At 43.9% G+C, this 20,476-nt stretch overlaps 1 protein-coding gene across 1 annotated transcript in view; it reads left to right on the plus strand.

Annotated features, from left to right (window-relative positions):
* The first annotated feature begins 45 nt into the window (after positions 1 to 45).
* The window catches only part of LOC137361980 (tyrosinase-like), a 101,161-nt gene continuing 80,730 nt past the window's right edge, over positions 46 to 20,476 (plus strand). The window contains exons 1-2 of the mRNA XM_068026576.1: positions 46 to 88; positions 7,119 to 8,041. Of these exons, the coding sequence (XP_067882677.1) occupies positions 46 to 88; positions 7,119 to 8,041 (966 nt within the window). The remainder of the gene's footprint in view (positions 89 to 7,118; positions 8,042 to 20,476) is intronic.

The following is a 20,476-nucleotide window of genomic DNA, read 5'->3' on the forward strand; positions in this document are numbered from 1 at the left end:
GAGGGATTATTGGACTGGATTGGATTATTGCAAATCTCTCGCCCAATGTCCTTCCCCGCTGCCCCACTCAACGTTTCCGCAGATCCAGGTAAGGTGATTCCCAATTGGGCGTAAGTCAAAAATGGGTGTGCAGAGGCAATGCTCCCGCTGTTACCCAGTCCATTCCATGCCTTGCCCTTCACAAGGGGTACAAAGCCGCATCTCCCTTTAGGTTGTCTCACTGTCTCTTGCACCCTGACACCCACCATCACTCCCTCAAATCCAACTCCCCCCTCAACAACCCCCTCACTTCCTCCTGCTCTCCAAAGGGACACAATGTTGTTCTGAATCTGTTCTGCAAATCTCACACAATTTACAATGAAGACATGTCTGAGGATTAAAGAAATAAATGGAAATCCTGCAACTGGTTTCTGTGTGTGTACACGTGTGGGGGTGTGTGCGTGTGGGCAGATGTACTATAAATGGGGTTCACAGTGTTGTGACAATCGGGGTGTGTCGATTTCCCAGCTCGTTCAAAACACATAAACACAATTTCCAGAATGTGGATTCCAGTTACTGTGTCACAGAGTTAGAGAGTCAGTACTGAGGGAGTGTCAGACTGTTAGAGGGTCAGTACTGAGGGAGTGTCAGACTGTTCGAGGGTCAGTACTGAGGGAGTGTCACACTGTCAGAGGGTCAGTACTGAGGGAGTGTCAGACTGTTAGAGGGTCAGTACTGAGGGAGTGTCACACTGTTAGAGGGTCAGTACTGAGGGAGTGTCACACTGTTAGAGGGTCAGTACTGAGGGAGTGTCACACAGTCAGAGGGTCAGTACTGAGGGAGTGTCACACTGTCGGAGAGTCAGTACTGAGGGAGTGTCACACTGTCGGAGAGTCAGTACTGAGGGAGTGTCACACAGTCAGAGGGTCAGTACTGAGGGAGTGTCACACTGTTATAGGGTCAGTACTGAGGGAGGGTCACACTGTCAGAGGGTCAGTACTGAGGGAGTGTCACACTGTCGGAGAGTCAGTACTGAGGGAGTGTCACACTGTCAGAGGGTCAGTACTGAGGGAGTGTCACACTGTTATAGGGTCAGTACTGAGGGAGGGTCACACTGTTATAGGGTCAGTACTGAGGGAGGGTCACACTGTCAGAGGGTCAGTACTGAGGGAGTGTCACACTGTCGGAGAGTCAGTACTGAGGGAGTGTCACACTGTCGGAGAGTCAGTACTGAGGGAGTGTCACACCGTCAGAGGGTCAGTACTGAGGGAGTGTCACACTGTCAGAGAGTCAGTACTGAGGGAGTGTCACACTGTCGGAGAGTCAGTACTGAGGGAGTGTCACACTGTTCGAGGGTCAGTACTGAGGGAGTGTCACACTGTCGGAGAGTCAGTACTGAGGGAGTGTCACACTGTCGGAGAGTCAGTACTGAGGGAGTGTCACACTGTCGGAGAGTCAGTACTGAGGGAGTGTCACACTGTTCGAGGGTCAGTACTGAGGGAGTGTCACACTGTCGGAGAGTCAGTACTGAGGGAGTGTCACACTGTCGGAGAGTCAGTACTGAGGGAGTGTCACACTGTTCGAGGGTCAGTACTGAGGGAGTGTCACACTGTCGGAGAGTCAGTACTGAGGGAGTGTCACACTGTCGGAGAGTCAGTACTGAGGGAGTGTCACACTGTCGGAGAGTCAGTACTGAGGGAGTGTCACACTGTTCGAGGGTCAGTACTGAGGGAGTGTCACACTGTTCGAGGGTCAGTACTGAGGGAGTGTCACACTGTCAGAGAGTCAGTACTGAGGGAGTGTCACACTGTCAGAGAGTCAGTACTGAGGGAGTGTCACACTGTCGGAGAGTCAGTACTGAGGGAGTGTCACACTGTTAGAGGGTCAGTACTGAGGAAGTGTCACACTGTCAGAGGGTCAGTACTGAGGGAGTGTCAGACTGTTAGAGGGTCAGTACTGAGGGAGTGTCACACTGTTCGAGGGTCAGTACTGAGGGAGTGTCACACTGTCGGAGGGTCAGTACTGAGGGAGTGTCACACTGTCGGAGAGTCAGTACTGAGGGAGTGTCACACTGTCGGAGAGTCAGTACTGAGGGAGTGTCACACTGTTCGAGGGTCAGTACTGAGGGAGTGTCACACTGTCAGCGGGTCAGTACTGAGGGAGTGTCACACTGTCAGAGGGTCAGTACTGAGGGAGTGTCACACAGTCAGAGGGTCAGTACTGAGGGAGTGTCACACTGTCAGAGGGTCAGGACTGAGGGAGTGTCACACTGTCAGAGGGTCAGTACTGAGGGAGTGTCACACTGTTATAGGGTCAGTACTGAGGGAGTGTCACACTGTTAGAGGGTCAGGACTGAGGGAGTGTCACACTGTCAGAGGGTCAGTACTGAGGGAGTGTCACACTGTTAGAGGGTCAGTACTGAGGGAGTGTCACACTGTCAGCGGGTCAGTACTGAGGGAGTGTCACACTGTCAGCGGGTCAGTACTGAGGGAGTGTCACACTGTTCGAGGGTCAGTACTGAGGAAGTGTCACACTGTCAGCGGGTCAGTACTGAGGGAGTGTCACACTGTCAGCGGGTCAGTACTGAGGGAGTGTCACACTGTTCGAGGGTCAGTACTGAGGGAGTGTCACACTGTCAGCGGGTCAGTACTGAGGGAGTGTCACACTGTTAGAGGGTCAGTACTGAGGGAGTGTCACACTGTCAGCGGGTCAGTACTGAGGGAGTGTCACACTGTTAGAGGGTCAGTACTGAGGGAGTGTCACACTGTTAGAGGGTCAGTATTGAGGGAGTGTCACACTGTTAGAGGGTCAGTACTGAGGGAGTGTCACACTGTTAGAGGGTCAGTACTGAGGGAGTGTCACACAGTCGGGTGTGTCACTACTGAGGGAGTGTCACACTGTTAGAGGGTGAGTACTGAGGGAGTGTCACACTGTTAGAGGGTCAGTACTGAGGGAGTGTCACACTGTCGGGGCATCAGTACTGAGGGAGTGTCACACTGTTAGAGGGTCAGTACTGAGGGAGTGTCTCACTGTCTGAGGGTCAGTACTGAGGGAGTGTCACACTGTTAGAGGGTCAGTACTGAGGGAGTGTCACACTGTCGGAGGGTCAGTACTGAGGGAGTGTCACACTGTCGGAGGGTCAGTACTGAGGGAGTGTCACACTGTTAGAGGGTCAGTACTGAGGGAGTGTCACACTGTTAGAGGGTCAGTACTGAGGGAGTGTCACACTGTCTGAGGGTCAGTACTGAGGGAGTGTCACACTGTTAGAGGGTCAGTACTGAGGGAGTGTCACACTTTCAGAGGGTCGGTACTGAGGGAGTGTCACTCTGTTAGAGGGTCAGTACTGAGGGAGTGTCACACTGTTAGAGGGTCAGTACTGAGGGAGTGTCACACTGTCAGAGGGTCAGTACTGAGGGAGTCTCACACTGTTAGAGGGTCAGTACTGAGGGAGTGTCACACTGTTAGAGGGTCAGTACTGAGGAAGTGTCACACTGTTAGAGGGTCAGTACTGAGGGAGTGTCAAACTTTCAGAGGGTCTGTACAGAGGGAGTGTCACAATGTTAGAGGGTCAGTACTGAGGGAGTGTCACACTGTTAGAGGGTCAGTACTGAGGGAGTGTCACACTGTCAGAGGGTCAGTACTGAGGGAGTGTCACACTGTTAGAGGGTCAGTACTGAGTGTGTGTCAGACTGTTCGAGGGTCAGTATTGAGGGAGTGTCACACAGTCGGGTGTGTCACTACTGAGGGAGTGTCACACTGTTAGAGGGTCAGGACTGAGGGCGTGTCACACAGTTAGTGGGTCACTACTGAGGGAGTGTCACACTGTCTGACTGTCAGTACTGAGGGAGTGTCACACTGTCAGAGGGTCAGGACTGAGGGCGTGTCACAATGTTAGAGGGTCAGTACTGAGGGAGTGTCACACTGTTAGAGGGTCAGTACTGAGGGAGTGCCACTCTGTTAGAGGGTCAGGACTGAGGGCATGTCACACTGTTAGAGGGTCAGTACTGAGGGAATGTCACACTGTCAGAGGGTCAGTACTGAGGGAGTGCCACACTGTTAGACGGACAGTACTGAGGGAGTGTCACACTGTCAGAGGGTCAGTACTGAGGGAGTGTCCCACTTTCAGAGGGTCAGGACTGAGGGCGTGTCACACTGTTAGAGGGTCAGTACTGAGGGAATGTCACACTGTTAGAAGGTCAGTACTGAGGGAGTGCCACACTGTTAGACGGTCAGTACTGAGGGAGTGTCACACTGTCAGAGGGTCAGTACTGAGGGAGTGTCACACAGTTAGAGGGTCAGTACTGAGGGCGTGTCACACGGTTAGTGGGTCACTACTGAGGGAGTGTCACACTGTCAGAGGGTCAGGACTGAGGGCGTGTCACACTGTTAGAGGGTCAGTACTGAGGGAGTGTCACACAGTTAGAGGGTCAGTACTGAGGGAGTGTCACACTGTCAGAGGCTCAGTACTGGTGGAGTGTCACACTGTTAGAGGGTCAGTACTGAGGGAGTGTCACACTGTTAGAGAGTCAGTACTGAGGGAGTGTCACTCTGTCAGAGAGTCAGAACTGAGGGAATGTTACACTGTTAGAGGGTCAGTACTGAGGGTGTGTCAGACTGTCGGAGGGTCAGTACTGAGGGAGTGCCGCAATGTCAGGGCGTCAGTACTGAGGGAGTGTCACACTGTTAGAGGGTCAGTACTGAGGGAGTGTCAGACTGTTAGAGAGTCAGGACTGAGGGAGTGTCACTCTGTCAGAGAGTCAGAACTGAGGGAGTGTTACACTGTTAGAGGGTCAGTACTGAGGGTGTGTCAGACTGTCGGAGGGTCAGTACTGAGGGAGTGCCGCAATGTCAGGGCGTCAGTGCTGAGGGAGTGTCACACTGTCAGAGGGTCAGTACTGAGGGAGTGTCACACTGTCAGAGGGTCAGTACTGAAGGAGTGTCACATTGTTAGAGGGTCAGTACTGAGGGAGTGTCACACTGTTAGAGGGTCAGTACTGAGGGAGTGTCACACTGTCAGAAGGACAGTACTGAAGGAGTGTCACATTGTTAGAGGGTCAGTACTGAGGGAGTGTCACACTATTAGAGGGTTAGTACTGAGGGAGGGTCACACTGTTAGAGGGTCGGTGCTGAGGTAGTGTCACACTGTGTGGGTCAGTACTGAGGGAGTGTCACACTGTTAGTGGGTCAGTACTGAGGAAGTGTCACACTGTTAGTGGGTCAGTACTGAGTGTGTGTCAGACTGTTAGAGGGTCAGTATTGAGGGAGTGTCACACTGTGTGGGTCAGTACTGAGGGAGTGTCACACTGTTAGTGGGTCAGTACTGAGGAAGTGTCACACTGTTAGTGGGTCAGTACTGAGTGTGTGTCAGACTGTTAGAGGGTCAGTATTGAGGGAGTGTCACACTGTCGGGTGTGTCACTACTGAGGGAGTGCTGCACTGTCGGGGCATCAGTATTGAGGGAGTGTCACACTGTCCGAGGGTCAGTACTGAGGGAGTGTCACACTGTTAGTAGGTCAGTACTGAGGGAGTGTCAGACTGTTTGAGGGTCAGTACATAGGGAGAGTCACACTGTTACACGGTAAGTACTGAGGGAGATTCAGACTCTTAGAGGGTCAGTACTGAGGGAGTGTCACAGTATTGTTAGAGTGGTGAATGAGGCCATTCGGCCCATCGTCTCTGCACTGGCTGTCTGAAAGCTCAACTCCCTCAGTTCCATGTTACCCACATCAACGGCATTGCCCTCATCAACTCTCTCTGTTACCGCTACAAAGAAACTCCAGCAAGTTAGTTCAACATGAGTTTCCCTCAAGAAATCCATGCTGGTTTTCCTTAATTAACTCGCACTTGTCCATGTGACTATTCATTTTGTCACTGATTAGTTTTTCGGGAAGTTTTCCCCGTCACCCAAGTTTAACTGACTGGCCTGTCCTTGTTGGGCTTATCTTTACACCCTTTTTTCAACAAGTGTGTAATGTTTGCAATTCTCCAGTCCTCTGGCTTCACCCCCTACTCTAAGGTAGACTGAAAAATGATGGCCTGTGTCTCTGTAATTTCCAACCGCACTTCCCTCATTATCCCTCGATGCATCTCATCTGGCCCTGGAGCTTTATCCTCTTTAATTTATACATGCCTCCATGTATAAATCCCTGTTCTGGTCTCTAATCGGCCCCACCCCGCCTTTTACCACCCTTTTACTATTTATATGTCTATAGAAAACTTTGGGATTCCCTTTGCTGCTAGCTGCCAGTCTCTTCTCATGCTCTCTCTTTGCTTCTCTTTTCCTTTTTCACTTCCCCTCTCGACCTATATTTAGCCTGTTTCTCAATAGTATTTTTTACCTGGCATCTGCCATAAGCACAATTTTTCTTCTTTATCTTAATCTCTACCTCTTTTGTCATCCAGGGAGCTCTGGAATTTATCTGCCTTCCTTTTCCCCTTCGAGGGAACACAACTCGACTGTGCCCAAACTATCTCTTCTTTGAAGGTAGCCCATTGGTCATCTACCGGTTTTCCTGCCAACTTTTGACTCCAATTTATTCACCCCAGTTCCATTCTTACCCCACCATTCTTACCCCATTGAAGTTGATCTTCCCACAGTTAATTATTCTCACTCTGAATTGTTCTTTGTCCTTTTCCAGAATCAGCCTAAACCTGATGATGCAATGATCACTGTGCCCTAAATGATCTCCGACTGATACTTGATCCACTTGGCCCACCTCATTCCCAAGAACCAGGTCTTGCAGTGCCTCCTTTGTCGTTGGACTAGCAACATACTGTTGTAGAAGATTTTCTGTTCCAGTACAGCTACAAAACTGGCATCCACCCAACAATGTGGAAAATTGCCCAGGTAAGTCCTGTCCACAAATAAGCAGAACAAATCCGAGCCCGGGCAATTAGTGCCGCACCAACCTCCTCTCGATCATCAGCAAAGTGATGGAAGGTGTCGATGACAGTGCTATCAAGCAAGACTTACTCAGCAATAACCTGTACATCAGGGAGAGGAACGTGGGATGAGCAGGGGGATGCAGGAGGCAGAGGGAGGAGGAGGTTGGGATGTTGTAGATTCTGTCAGGGAGCCAAACAGGATGTTGTTGGCCAAAGTCAAAAGATCCTTGATCCTAATCTGCACTGCTGGCCAGATTACAAGTGGGAATGTCGGGAGGTGGCAGTGAGACGCAGCCCATATAAAGCCGCAGGTCATCGTCAGCAGCAACATATCGCATTCCCTGGACAGACAAGTGCCATAGGTTTTTATTGGATGCCTCAGATGTTGAGACTGGTGTGCTCGCTGTTGCTCCTGGGCACTACCCGTGCACAGATCCCCTTGCCATGTATCAGTGACGATGTAATGAGAACAGGAGAGTGCTGCCCCAACTACTGGGCGGACAGTTCACCCTGTGGCTCAGCCTCGGGGCGTGGGGTGTGCCAGGACATCATGGATGAGACACAGTGGCAGCGAGAGGAGCGGATGCGTGACCAGGAAAACACCGAGGACTTCCGCCGGTGGTGGCCCAGCTACTTCTTCCATCAAATGTGCGTCTGCAACGAGAACTTCTGGGGTGCGGACTGCGGAGAGTGCAAGTACGGTTGGAAGGGTCCACAGTGCCAGGAAAGTCATGTGGTGGTGCGCCGTGACTTCACCAACATGACAAAGGATGAGCAGGATATCTTCATCGACCGGCTGCGCCAGTCCAAGTACACCCTCAGCAAACGGTATGCAATCTACGCCAGCAGCACGGGTGAACCAAACTCCCCGAAGACTTTCCGCGAGGCGTCTGTCTACAACGTGGCCGTCTGGGTACACTACATCTGCGCCAAGCCCCTGATCTCGGAAACTCTGCCCAGCTTTGCCCACCGTGCCACTGCCTTCCTCGTCTGGCACAGGCTGCACCTCATGTACCTGGAGCGTGAGATCAGGAACATAACCCAGGATGAAAACTTCTTCTTCCCTGTGTGGACCTGGGCAGGCAAGTCTAACTGTGACGTCTGCACCGACGACCTCTTTGGCAGCAATAACGATGAGGGGAATCTCTCACCGTCTTCGATGTTCAGCACATGGCAGGTAAGAATCATCCAATATCTGGAGATTAGATGGAAAAGTGAATGGTGAGAGACTGGGGAATGTTTGCATTCAGACACACCTGGGTGTCCTCGTACATGAATCACAGAAAGTTAACATGCAGGGACAGCAAGCAATTAGGAAGGTAAATGGTACGTTAGCTTTTGTTCCGAAGGGATTGGAGTGTAAGAGAGACAAAGTTTTACTACAATTATACAGGGCATTGGTGAGACCACACCTGGAGTAATGTGTCCAGTTTTCGTCTCCTGACCTAAGGAATGATATAGTTGTCCGAGAGGGATTGTAATGAAGGTTCACTAGACTGGTTCCTGGGAAGAGGGGAATGTCCTATGAGGAGAGATCGAGTCGAACGGGCTGATGGACCCTGGAGTTTAGAAGAATGAGAGGTGATCTCATTGAAACATATAAAATTCTGAAGGGGTTTTGACAGGGTAGATGCTAATAGACTGTTTCCCCCCCTCACCCCCGGGGCTGGAGAGTCTCGAACACGGGGGAGGGGTCACAATCTCAGGATAAGGGCTCGGCCGTTTCACACTGAGATGAGGAGAAATTTCTTCACTCGGAGGGTGGTGAATCTTTGGAATTCTCGACCCCAGAGAGTAGTGGATGATCAGTCGTTGAGTATATTCCAGACGGAGATGGGTAGATTTTTGGGCGCTGAAGAAAAGAAGGGAGATGGGGAAAGTGCGGGAAGGCGGAGTTGAGGAGGAAGATCAGTCAAGTTCTTATTGAATGGGGCAGCAGGCTCGAAGGGCCGAATGGCCGGCTCTGCCACTATTTCTTAAGTTCTTTTTGAGGCATCGAATCATAGAATCAGAGGATCAGAGAATCAGTGAATCACAGGGTCACAGAATTAGATAGTAACAGAATGATACAATCAGAGGATCAGAGAATCAAAAAATCACAGGATCAGAGAATTAGATAGTCACAGAATGATACAATCAGAGGATCAGAGAATCAAAAAATCACAGGATCAGAGAATTAGATAGTCACAGAATGAGACAATCAGAGGATCAGAGAATCAGTGAATCACAGGGTCAGAGAATTAGATAGTCACAGAATGATACAATCAGCGGATCAGAGAATCAGTGAATCACAGGATCAGAGAATTAGATAGTCACAGAATGATACAATCAGAGGATCAGAGAATCAGTGAAACACAGGATCAGAGAATTAGATAGTCACAGAATGATACAATCACAGGATCAGAGAATCAGTGAATCACAGGATCAGAGAATTAGATAGTCACAGAATGATACAATCACAGGATCAGAGAATCAGTGAATCACAGGATCAGAGAATTAGATAGTCACTGAATGATACAATCACAGGATTAGAGAATCAGTGAATCACAGGATCAGAGAATTAGATAGTCACAGAATGATACAATCACAGGATCAGAGAATCAGTGAATCACAGGATCAGAGAATTAGATAGTCACTGAATGATACAATCACAGGATCAGAGAATCAGTGAAACACAGGATCAGAGAATTAGATAGTCACAGAATGATACAATCAGAGGATCAGAGAATCAGTGAATCACAAGATCACAGAATTAGATAGTCACAGAATGATACAATCAGAGGATCAGAGAATCAGTGAATCACAGGATCAGAGAATTAGATAGTCACAGAATGATACAACCAGAGGATCAGAGAATCAGTGAATCACAGGGTCACTGAATTAGATAGTCACAGAATGATACAACCAGAGGATCAGAGAACCAGTGAATCACAGGATCAGAGAATTAGATAGTCACAGAATGATACAATCAGAGGATCAGAGAATCAGCGAATCACAGGGTCAGAGAATTAGATAGTCACTGAATGATATAACCAGAGGATCAGAGAACCAGTGAATCACAGGATCAGAGAATTAGATAGTCACAGAATGATACCATCAGATGATCAGAGAATCAGTGAATCACAGGGTCAGAGAATTAGATAGTCACAGAATGATACAATCAGAGGATCAGAGAACCAGTGAATCACAGGATCAGAGAATTAGATAGTCACAAAATGATACAATCAGAGGATCAGAGAATCAGTGAATCACAGGATCAGAGAATTAGATAGTCACAGAATGATACAACCAGAGGATCAGAGAATCAGTGAATCACAGGGTCACTGAATTAGATAGTCACAGAATGATACAACCAGAGGATCAGAGAACCAGTGAATCACAGGATCAGAGAATTAGATAGTCACAGAATGATACAATCAGAGGATCAGAGAATCAGCGAATCACAGGGTCAGAGAATTAGATAGTCACAGAATGATACAATCAGAGGATCAGAGAATCAGTGAATCACAGGGTCAAAGAATTAGATAGTCACAGAATGATACAATCAGAGGATCAGAGAACCAGTGAATCACAGGATCAGAGAATTAGATAGTCACAAAATGATACAATCAGAGGATCAGAGAATCAGCGAATCACAGGGTCAGAGAATTAGATAGTCACAGAATGATATAACCAGAGGATCAGAGAACCAGTGAATCACAGGATCAGAGAATTAGATAGTCACAGAATGATACCATCAGAGGATCAGAGAATCAGTGAATCACAGGGTCAGAGAATTAGATAGTCACAGAATGATACAATCAGAGGATCAGAGAATCAGTGAATCACAGGATCAGAGAATTAGATAGTCACAAAATGATACAATCAGAGGATCAGAGAATCAGTGAATCACAGGATCAGAGAATTAGATAGTCACAAAATGATACAATCAGAGGATCAGAGAATCAGTGAATCACAGGATCAGAGAATTAGATAGTCACAAAATGATACAATCAGAGGATCAGAGAATCAGTGAATCACAGGATCAGAGAATTAGATAGTCACAAAATGATACAATCAGAGGATCAGAGAATCAGTGAATCACAGGATCAGAGAATTAGATAGTCACAGAATGATACAATCAGAGGATCAGAGAACCAGTGAATCACAGGGTCAGAGAATTAGATAGTCACAGAATGATACAATCAGAGGATCAGAGAACCAGTGAATCACAGGGTCAGAGAATTAGATAGTCACAGAATGATACAATCAGAGGATCAGAGAACCAGTGAATCACAGGATCATTGAATTAGATAGTCACAAAATGATACAATCAGAGGATCAGAGAATCAGTGAATCACAGGGTCACAGAATTAGATAGTCACAGAATGATACAATCAGAGGATCAGAGAATCAGTGAATCACAGGGTCACAGAATTAGATAGTCACAGAATGATACAATCAGAGGCTCAGAGAATCAGTGAATCACAGGGTCAGAGAATTAGACAGTCACAGAATGATACAATCAGAGGATCAGAGAATCAGTGAATCACAGGATCAGAGAATTAATTAGTCACAGAATGATACAATCAGAGAATCAGAGAATCAGCGAATCACAGGATCAGAGAATTAGATAGTCACAGAATGATACAATCAGAGGATCAGAGAATCAGTGAATCACAGGGTCACAGAATTAGATAGTCACAGAATGAAACAATCAGAGGATCAGAGAATCAGTGAATCACAGGGTCAGAGAATTAGACAGTCACAGAATGATACAATCAGAGGATCAGAGAATCAGTGAAACACAGGATCAGAGAATTAGATAGTCACAGAATGATACAATCAGAGGATCAGAGAATCAGTGAATCACAGGGTCAGAGAATTAGATAGTCACAGAATGATACAATCAGAGGATCAGAGAATCAGTGAATCACAGGATCAGAGAATTAGATAGTCACAGAATGATACAATCAGAGGATCAGAGAATCAGTGAATCACAGGATCAGAGAATTAGATAGTCACAGAATGATACAATCAGAGGATCAGAGAATCAGTGAATCCCAGGGTCACAGAATTAGATAGTCACAGAATGATACAATCAGAGGATCAGAGAATCAATGAATCACAGGGTCAGAGAATTAGATAGTCACAGAATGATACAATCAGAGGATCAGAGAATCAATGAAACAAAGGGTCAGAGAATTAGATAGTCACAGAATGATACAATCAGAGGATCAGAGAATCAGTGAAACAAAGGGTCAGAGAATTAGATAGTCACAGAATGATACAATCAGAGGATCAGAGAATCAGTGAAACAAAGGGTCAGAGAATTAGATAGTCACAGAATGATACAATCAGAGGATCATAAAATCAGTGAATCACAGGGTCCGAGAATTAGATAGTCACAGAATGATACAACCAGAGGATCAGAGAATCAGTGAATCACAGGGTCACAGAATTAGATAGTCACAGAATGATACAATCAGAGGATCAGAGAATCAGTGAATCACAGGGTCACAGAATTAGATCGTCACAGAATGATACAATCAGAGGATCAGAGAATCAGTGAATCACAGGGTCACAGAATTAGATAGTCACAGAATGATACAATCAGAGGATCAGAGAATCAATGAAACAAAGGGTCAGAGAATTAGATAGTCACAGAATGATACAATCAGAGGATCAGAGAATCAGTGAATCACAGGATCAGAGAATTAGATAGTCACAGAATGATACAACCAGAGGATCAGAGAATCAGTGAATCACAGGGTCACTGAATTAGATAGTCACAGAATGATACAACCAGAGGATCAGAGAACCAGTGAATCACAGGATCAGAGAATTAGATAGTCACAGAATGATACAATCAGAGGATCAGAGAATCAGCGAATCACAGGGTCAGAGAATTAGATAGTCACAGAATGATACAATCAGAGGATCAGAGAATCAGTGAATCACAGGGTCAAAGAATTAGATAGTCACAGAATGATACAATCAGAGGATCAGAGAACCAGTGAATCACAGGATCAGAGAATTAGATAGTCACAAAATGATACAATCAGAGGATCAGAGAATCAGCGAATCACAGGGTCAGAGAATTAGATAGTCACAGAATGATATAACCAGAGGATCAGAGAACCAGTGAATCACAGGATCAGAGAATTAGATAGTCACAGAATGATACCATCAGAGGATCAGAGAATCAGTGAAACACAGGGTCAGAGAATTAGATAGTCACAGAATGATACAATCAGAGGATCAGAGAATCAGTGAATCACAGGATCAGAGAATTAGATAGTCACAAAATGATACAATCAGAGGATCAGAGAATCAGTGAATCACAGGATCAGAGAATTAGATAGTCACAAAATGATACAATCAGAGGATCAGAGAATCAGTGAATCACAGGATCAGAGAATTAGATAGTCACAAAATGATACAATCAGAGGATCAGAGAATCAGTGAATCACAGGATCAGAGAATTAGATAGTCACAAAATGATACAATCAGAGGATCAGAGAATCAGTGAATCACAGGATCAGAGAATTAGATAGTCACAGAATGATACAATCAGAGGATCAGAGAACCAGTGAATCACAGGGTCAGAGAATTAGATAGTCACAGAATGATACAATCAGAGGATCAGAGAACCAGTGAATCACAGGGTCAGAGAATTAGATAGTCACAGAATGATACAATCAGAGGATCAGAGAACCAGTGAATCACAGGATCATTGAATTAGATAGTCACAAAATGATACAATCAGAGGATCAGAGAATCAGTGAATCACAGGGTCACAGAATTAGATAGTCACAGAATGATACAATCAGAGGATCAGAGAATCAGTGAATCACAGGGTCACAGAATTAGATAGTCACAGAATGATACAATCAGAGGCTCAGAGAATCAGTGAATCACAGGGTCAGAGAATTAGACAGTCACAGAATGATACAATCAGAGGATCAGAGAATCAGTGAATCACAGGATCAGAGAATTAATTAGTCACAGAATGATACAATCAGAGAATCAGAGAATCAGCGAATCACAGGATCAGAGAATTAGATAGTCACAGAATGAAACAATCAGAGGATCAGAGAATCAGTGAATCACAGGGTCAGAGAATTAGACAGTCACAGAATGATACAATCAGAGGATCAGAGAATCAGTGAAACACAGGATCAGAGAATTAGATAGTCACAGAATGATACAATCAGAGGATCAGAGAATCAGTGAATCACAGGGTCAGAGAATTAGATAGTCACAGAATGATACAATCAGAGGATCAGAGAATCAGTGAATCACAGGATCAGAGAATTAGATAGTCACAGAATGATACAATCAGAGGATCAGAGAATCAGTGAATCACAGGATCAGAGAATTAGATAGTCACAGAATGATACAATCAGAGGATCAGAGAATCAGTGAATCCCAGGGTCACAGAATTAGATAGTCACAGAATGATACAATCAGAGGATCAGAGAATCAATGAATCACAGGGTCAGAGAATTAGATAGTCACAGAATGATACAATCAGAGGATCAGAGAATCAATGAAACAAAGGGTCAGAGAATTAGATAGTCACAGAATGATACAATCAGAGGATCAGAGAATCAGTGAAACAAAGGGTCAGAGAATTAGATAGTCACAGAATGATACAATCAGAGGATCAGAGAATCAGTGAAACAAAGGGTCAGAGAATTAGATAGTCACAGAATGATACAATCAGAGGATCATAAAATCAGTGAATCACAGGGTCCGAGAATTAGATAGTCACAGAATGATACAACCAGAGGATCAGAGAATCAGTGAATCACAGGGTCACAGAATTAGATAGTCACAGAATGATACAATCAGAGGATCAGAGAATCAGTGAATCACAGGGTCACAGAATTAGATCGTCACAGAATGATACAATCAGAGGATCAGAGAATCAGTGAATCACAGGGTCACAGAATTAGATAGTCACAGAATGATACAATCAGAGGATCAGAGAATCAATGAAACAAAGGGTCAGAGAATTAGATAGTCACAGAATGATACAATCAGAGGATCAGAGAATCAGTGAATCCCAGGGTCACAGAATTAGATAGTCACAGAATGATACAATCAGAGGATCAGAGAATCAATGAATCACAGGGTCAGAGAATTAGATAGTCACAGAATGATACAATCAGAGGATCAGAGAATCAATGAATCACAGTGTCAGAGAATTAGATAGTCACAGAATGATACAATCAGAGGATCAGAGAATAAGTGAATCACAGGGTCAGAGAATTAGATAGTCACAGAATGATACAATCAGAGGATCAGAAAATCAGTGAATCACAGGGTCCGAGAATTAGATAGTCACAGAATGATACAACCAGAGGATCAGAGAATCAGTGAATCACAGGGTCACAGAATTAGATAGTCACAGAATGATACAATCAGAGGATCAGAGAATCAGTGAATCACAGGGTCAGAGAATTAGATAGTCACAGAATGATACAATCAGAGGATCAGAAAATCAGTGAATCTCAGGGTCCGAGAATTAGATAGTCATAGAATGATACAATCAGAGGATCAGAGAATCAGTGAATCACAGGGTCACAGAATTAGATCGTCACAGAATGATACAATCAGAGGATCAGAGAATCAGTGAATCACAGGGTCACAGAATTAGATAGTCACAGAATGATACAATCAGAGGATCAGAGAATCAATGAAACAAAGGGTCAGAGAATTAGATAGTCACAGAATGATACAATCAGAGGATCAGAGAATCAGTGAATCACAGGGTCACAGAATTAGATAGTCAGAGAATGATACAATCAGAGGATCAGAGAATCAATGAAACAAAGGGTCAGAGAATTAGATAGTCACAGAATGATACAATCAGAGGATCAGAGAATCAATGAAACAAAGGGTCAGAGAATTAGATAGTGACAGAATGATACAATCAGAGGATCAGAGAATCAATGAAACAAAGTGTCAGAGAATGAGATAGTTGCAGAATGATACAATCAGAGGATCAGATAATCAGTGAATCACAGGGTCACTGAATTAGATAGTCACAGAATGATATAATCAGAGGATCAGAGAATCAGTGCATCACAGGATCAGAGAATTAGATAGTCGCAGAATGATACAATCAGAGGATCAGAGAATCACAGGATCAGAGAATTAGATAGTCACAGAATGATACAATCAGAGGATCAGAGTTTCAATGAAACACAGGGTCAGAGAATTAGATAGTCACAGAATGATACAATCAGAGGATCAGAGAATCAGTGAATCACAGGATCAGAGAATTAGATAGTCACAGAATGATACAATCAGAGGATCAGAGAATCAATGAATCACAGGGTCAGAGAATTAGATAGTCACAGAATGATACAATCAGAGGATCAGAGAATCAGTGAATCACAGGGTCACAGAATTAGATAGTCACAGAATGATACAATCAGAGGATCAGAGAATCAGTGAATCACAGGGTCACAGAATTAGATAGTCACAGAATGATACAATCAGAGGCTCAGAGAATCAGTGAATCACAGGGTCAGAGAATTAGACAGTCACAGAATGATACAATCAGAGGATCAGAGAATCAGTGAAACACAGGATCAGAGAATTAGATAGTCACAGAATGATACAATCAGAGGATCAGAGAATCAGTGAATCACAGGATCAGAGAATTAATTAGTCACAGAATGATACAATCAGAGAATCAGAGAATCAGCGAATCACAGGATCAGAGAATTAGATAGTCACAGAATGATACAATCAGAGGATCAGAGAATCAGTGAATCACAGGATCAGAGAATTAGATAGTCACAGAATGATACAATCAGAGGATCAGAGAACCAGTGAATCACAGGATCATTGAATTAGATAGTCACAAAATGATACAATCAGAGGATCAGAGAATCAGTGAATCACAGGGTCACAGAATTAGATAGTCACAGAATGATACAATCAGAGGATCAGAGAATCAGTGAATCACAGGGTCACAGAATTAGATAGTCACAGAATGATACAATCAGAGGCTCAGAGAATCAGTGAATCACAGGGTCAGAGAATTAGACAGTCACAGAATGATACAATCAGAGGATCAGAGAATCAGTGAAACACAGGATCAGAGAATTAGATAGTCACAGAATGATACAATCAGAGGATCAGAGAATCAGTGAATCACAGGATCAGAGAATTAATTAGTCACAGAATGATACAATCAGAGAATCAGAGAATCAGCGAATCACAGGATCAGAGAATTAGATAGTCACAGAATGATACAATCAGAGGATCAGAGAATCAGTGAATCACAGGGTCACAGAATTAGATAGTCACAGAATGAAACAATCAGAGGATCAGAGAATCAGTGAATCACAGTGTCAGAGAATTAGACAGTCACAGAATGATACAATCAGAGGATCAGAGAATCAGTGAAACACAGGATCAGAGAATTAGATAGTCACAGAATGATACAAACAGAGGATCAGAGAATCAGTGAATCACAGGGTCAGAGAATTAGATAGTCACAGAATGATACAATCAGAGGATCAGAGAATCAGTGAATCACAGGGTCAGAGAATTAGATAGTCACAGAATGATACAATCAGAGGATCAGAGAATCAGTGAATCACAGGATCAGAGAATTAGATAGTCACAGAATGATACAATCAGAGGATCAGAGAATCAATGAAACAAAGGGTCAGAGAATTAGATAGTCACAGAATGATACAATCAGAGGATCAGAGAATCAGTGAAACAAAGGGTCAGAGAATTAGATAGTCACAGAATGATACAATCAGAGGATCAGAGAATCAGTGAAACAAAGGGTCAGAGAATTAGATAGTCACAGAATGATACAATCAGAGGATCAGAAAATCAGTGAATTACAGGGTCCGAGAATTAGATAGTCACAGAATGATACAATCAGAGGATCAGAGAATCAGTGAAACACAGGATCAGAGAATTAGATAGTCACAGAATGATACAACCAGAGGATCAGAGAATCAGTGAATCACAGGGTCACAGAATTAGATAGTCACAGAATGATACAATCAGAGGATCAGAGAATCAGTGAATCACAGGATCAGAGAATTAGATAGTCACAGAATGATACAATCAGAGGATCAGAGAATCAATGAAACAAAGGGTCAGAGAATTAGATAGTCACAGAATGATACAATCAGAGGATCAGAGAATCAGTGAATCCCAGGGTCACAGAATTAGTTAGTCACAGAATGATACAATCAGAGGATCAGAGAATCAATGAATCACAGGGTCAGAGAATTAGATAGTCACAGAATGATACAATCAGAGGATCAGAGAATCAGGGAAACAAAGGGTCAGAGAATTAGATAGTCACAGAATGATACAATCAGAGGATCAGAGAATAAGTGAATCACAGGGTCAGAGAATTAGATAGTCACAGAATGATACAATCAGAGGATCAGAAAATCAGTGAATCACAGGGTCCGAGAATTAGATAGTCACAGAATGATACAACCAGAGGATCAGAGAATCAGTGAATCACAGGGTCACAGAATTAGATAGTCACAGAATGATACAATCAGAGGATCAGAGAATCAGTGAATCACAGGGTCAGAGAATTAGATAGTCACAGAATGATACAATCAGAGGATCAGAAAATCAGTGAATCTCAGGGTCCGAGAATTAGATAGTCATAGAATGATACAATCAGAGGATCAGAGAATCAATGAAACAAAGGGTCAGAGAATTAGATAGTCACAGAATGATACAATCAGAGGATCAGAGAATCAGTGAAACAAAGGGTCAGAGAATTAGATAGTCACAGAATGATACAATCAGAGGATCAGAGAATCAGTGAAACAAAGGGTCAGAGAATTAGATAGTCACAGAATGATACAATCAGAGGATCATAAAATCAGTGAATCACAGGGTCCGAGAATTAGATAGTCACAGAATGATACAACCAGAGGATCAGAGAATCAGTGAATCACAGGGTCACAGAATTAGATAGTCACAGAATGATACAATCAGAGGATCAGAGAATCAGTGAATCACAGGGTCACAGAATTAGATCGTCACAGAATGATACAATCAGAGGATCAGAGAATCAGTGAATCACAGGGTCACAGAATTAGATAGTCACAGAATGATACAATCAGAGGATCAGAGAATCAATGAAACAAAGGGTCAGAGAATTAGATAGTCACAGAATGATACAATCAGAGGATCAGAGAATCAGTGAATCCCAGGGTCACAGAATTAGATAGTCACAGAATGATACAATCAGAGGATCAGAGAATCAATGAATCACAGGGTCAGAGAATTAGATAGTCACAGAATGATACAATCAGAGGATCAGAGAATCAATGAATCACAGTGTCAGAGAATTAGATAGTCACAGAATGATACAATCAGAGGATCAGAGAATAAGTGAATCACAGGGTCAGAGAATTAGATAGTCACAGAATGATACAATCAGAGGATCAGAAAATCAGTGAATCACAGGGTCCGAGAATTAGATAGTCACAGAATGATACAACCAGAGGATCAGAGAATCAGTGAATCACAGGGTCACAGAATTAGATAGTCACAGAATGATACAATCAGAGGATCAGAGAATCAGTGAATCACAGGGTCAGAGAATTAGATAGTCACAGAATGATACAATCAGAGGATCAGAAAATCAGTGAATCTCAGGGTCCGAGAATTAGATAGTCATAGAATGATACAATCAGAGGATCAGAGAATCAGTGAATCACAGGGTCACAGAATTAGATCGTCACAGAATGATACAATCAGAGGATCAGAGAATCAGTGAATCACAGGGTCACAGAATTAGATAGTCACAGAATGATACAATCAGAGGATCAGAGAATCAATGAAACAAAGGGTCAGAGAATTAGATAGTCACAGAATGATACAATCAGAGGATCAGAGAATCAGTGAATCACAGGGTCACAGAATTAGATAGTCACAGAATGATACAATCAGAGGATCAGAGAATCAATGAAACAAAGGGTCAGAGAATTAGATAGTCACAGAATGATACAATCAGAGGATCAGAGAATCAATGAAACAAAGGGTCAGAGAATTAGATAGTGACAGAATGATACAATCAGAGGATCAGAGAATCAATGAAACAAAGTGTCAGAGAATGAGATAGTTGCAGAATGATACAATCAGAGGATCAGATAATCAGTGAATCACAGGGTCACTGAATTAGATAGTCACAGAATGATATAATCAGAGGATCAGAGAATCAGTGCATCACAGGATCAGAGAATTAGATAGTCGCAGAATGATACAATCAGAGGATCAGAGAATCACAGGATCAGAGAATTAGATAGTCACAGAATGATACAATCAGAGGATCAGAGTTTCAATGAAACACAGGGTCAGAGAATTAGATAGTCACAGAATGATACAATCAGAGGATCAGAGAATCAGTGAATCACAGGATCAGAGAATTAGATAGTCACAGAATGATACAATCAGAGGATCAGAGAATCAATGAATCACAGGGTCAGAGAATTAGATAGTCACAGAATGATACAATCAGAGGATCAGAGAATCAGTGAATCACAGGGTCACAGAATTAGATAGTCACAGAATGATACAATCAGAGGATCAGAGAATCAGTGAATCACAGGGTCAC

This window comes from Heterodontus francisci, unplaced genomic scaffold (genome assembly GCF_036365525.1).
Source record: "Heterodontus francisci isolate sHetFra1 unplaced genomic scaffold, sHetFra1.hap1 HAP1_SCAFFOLD_518, whole genome shotgun sequence".
Lineage (NCBI taxonomy): Eukaryota > Metazoa > Chordata > Chondrichthyes > Heterodontiformes > Heterodontidae > Heterodontus > Heterodontus francisci.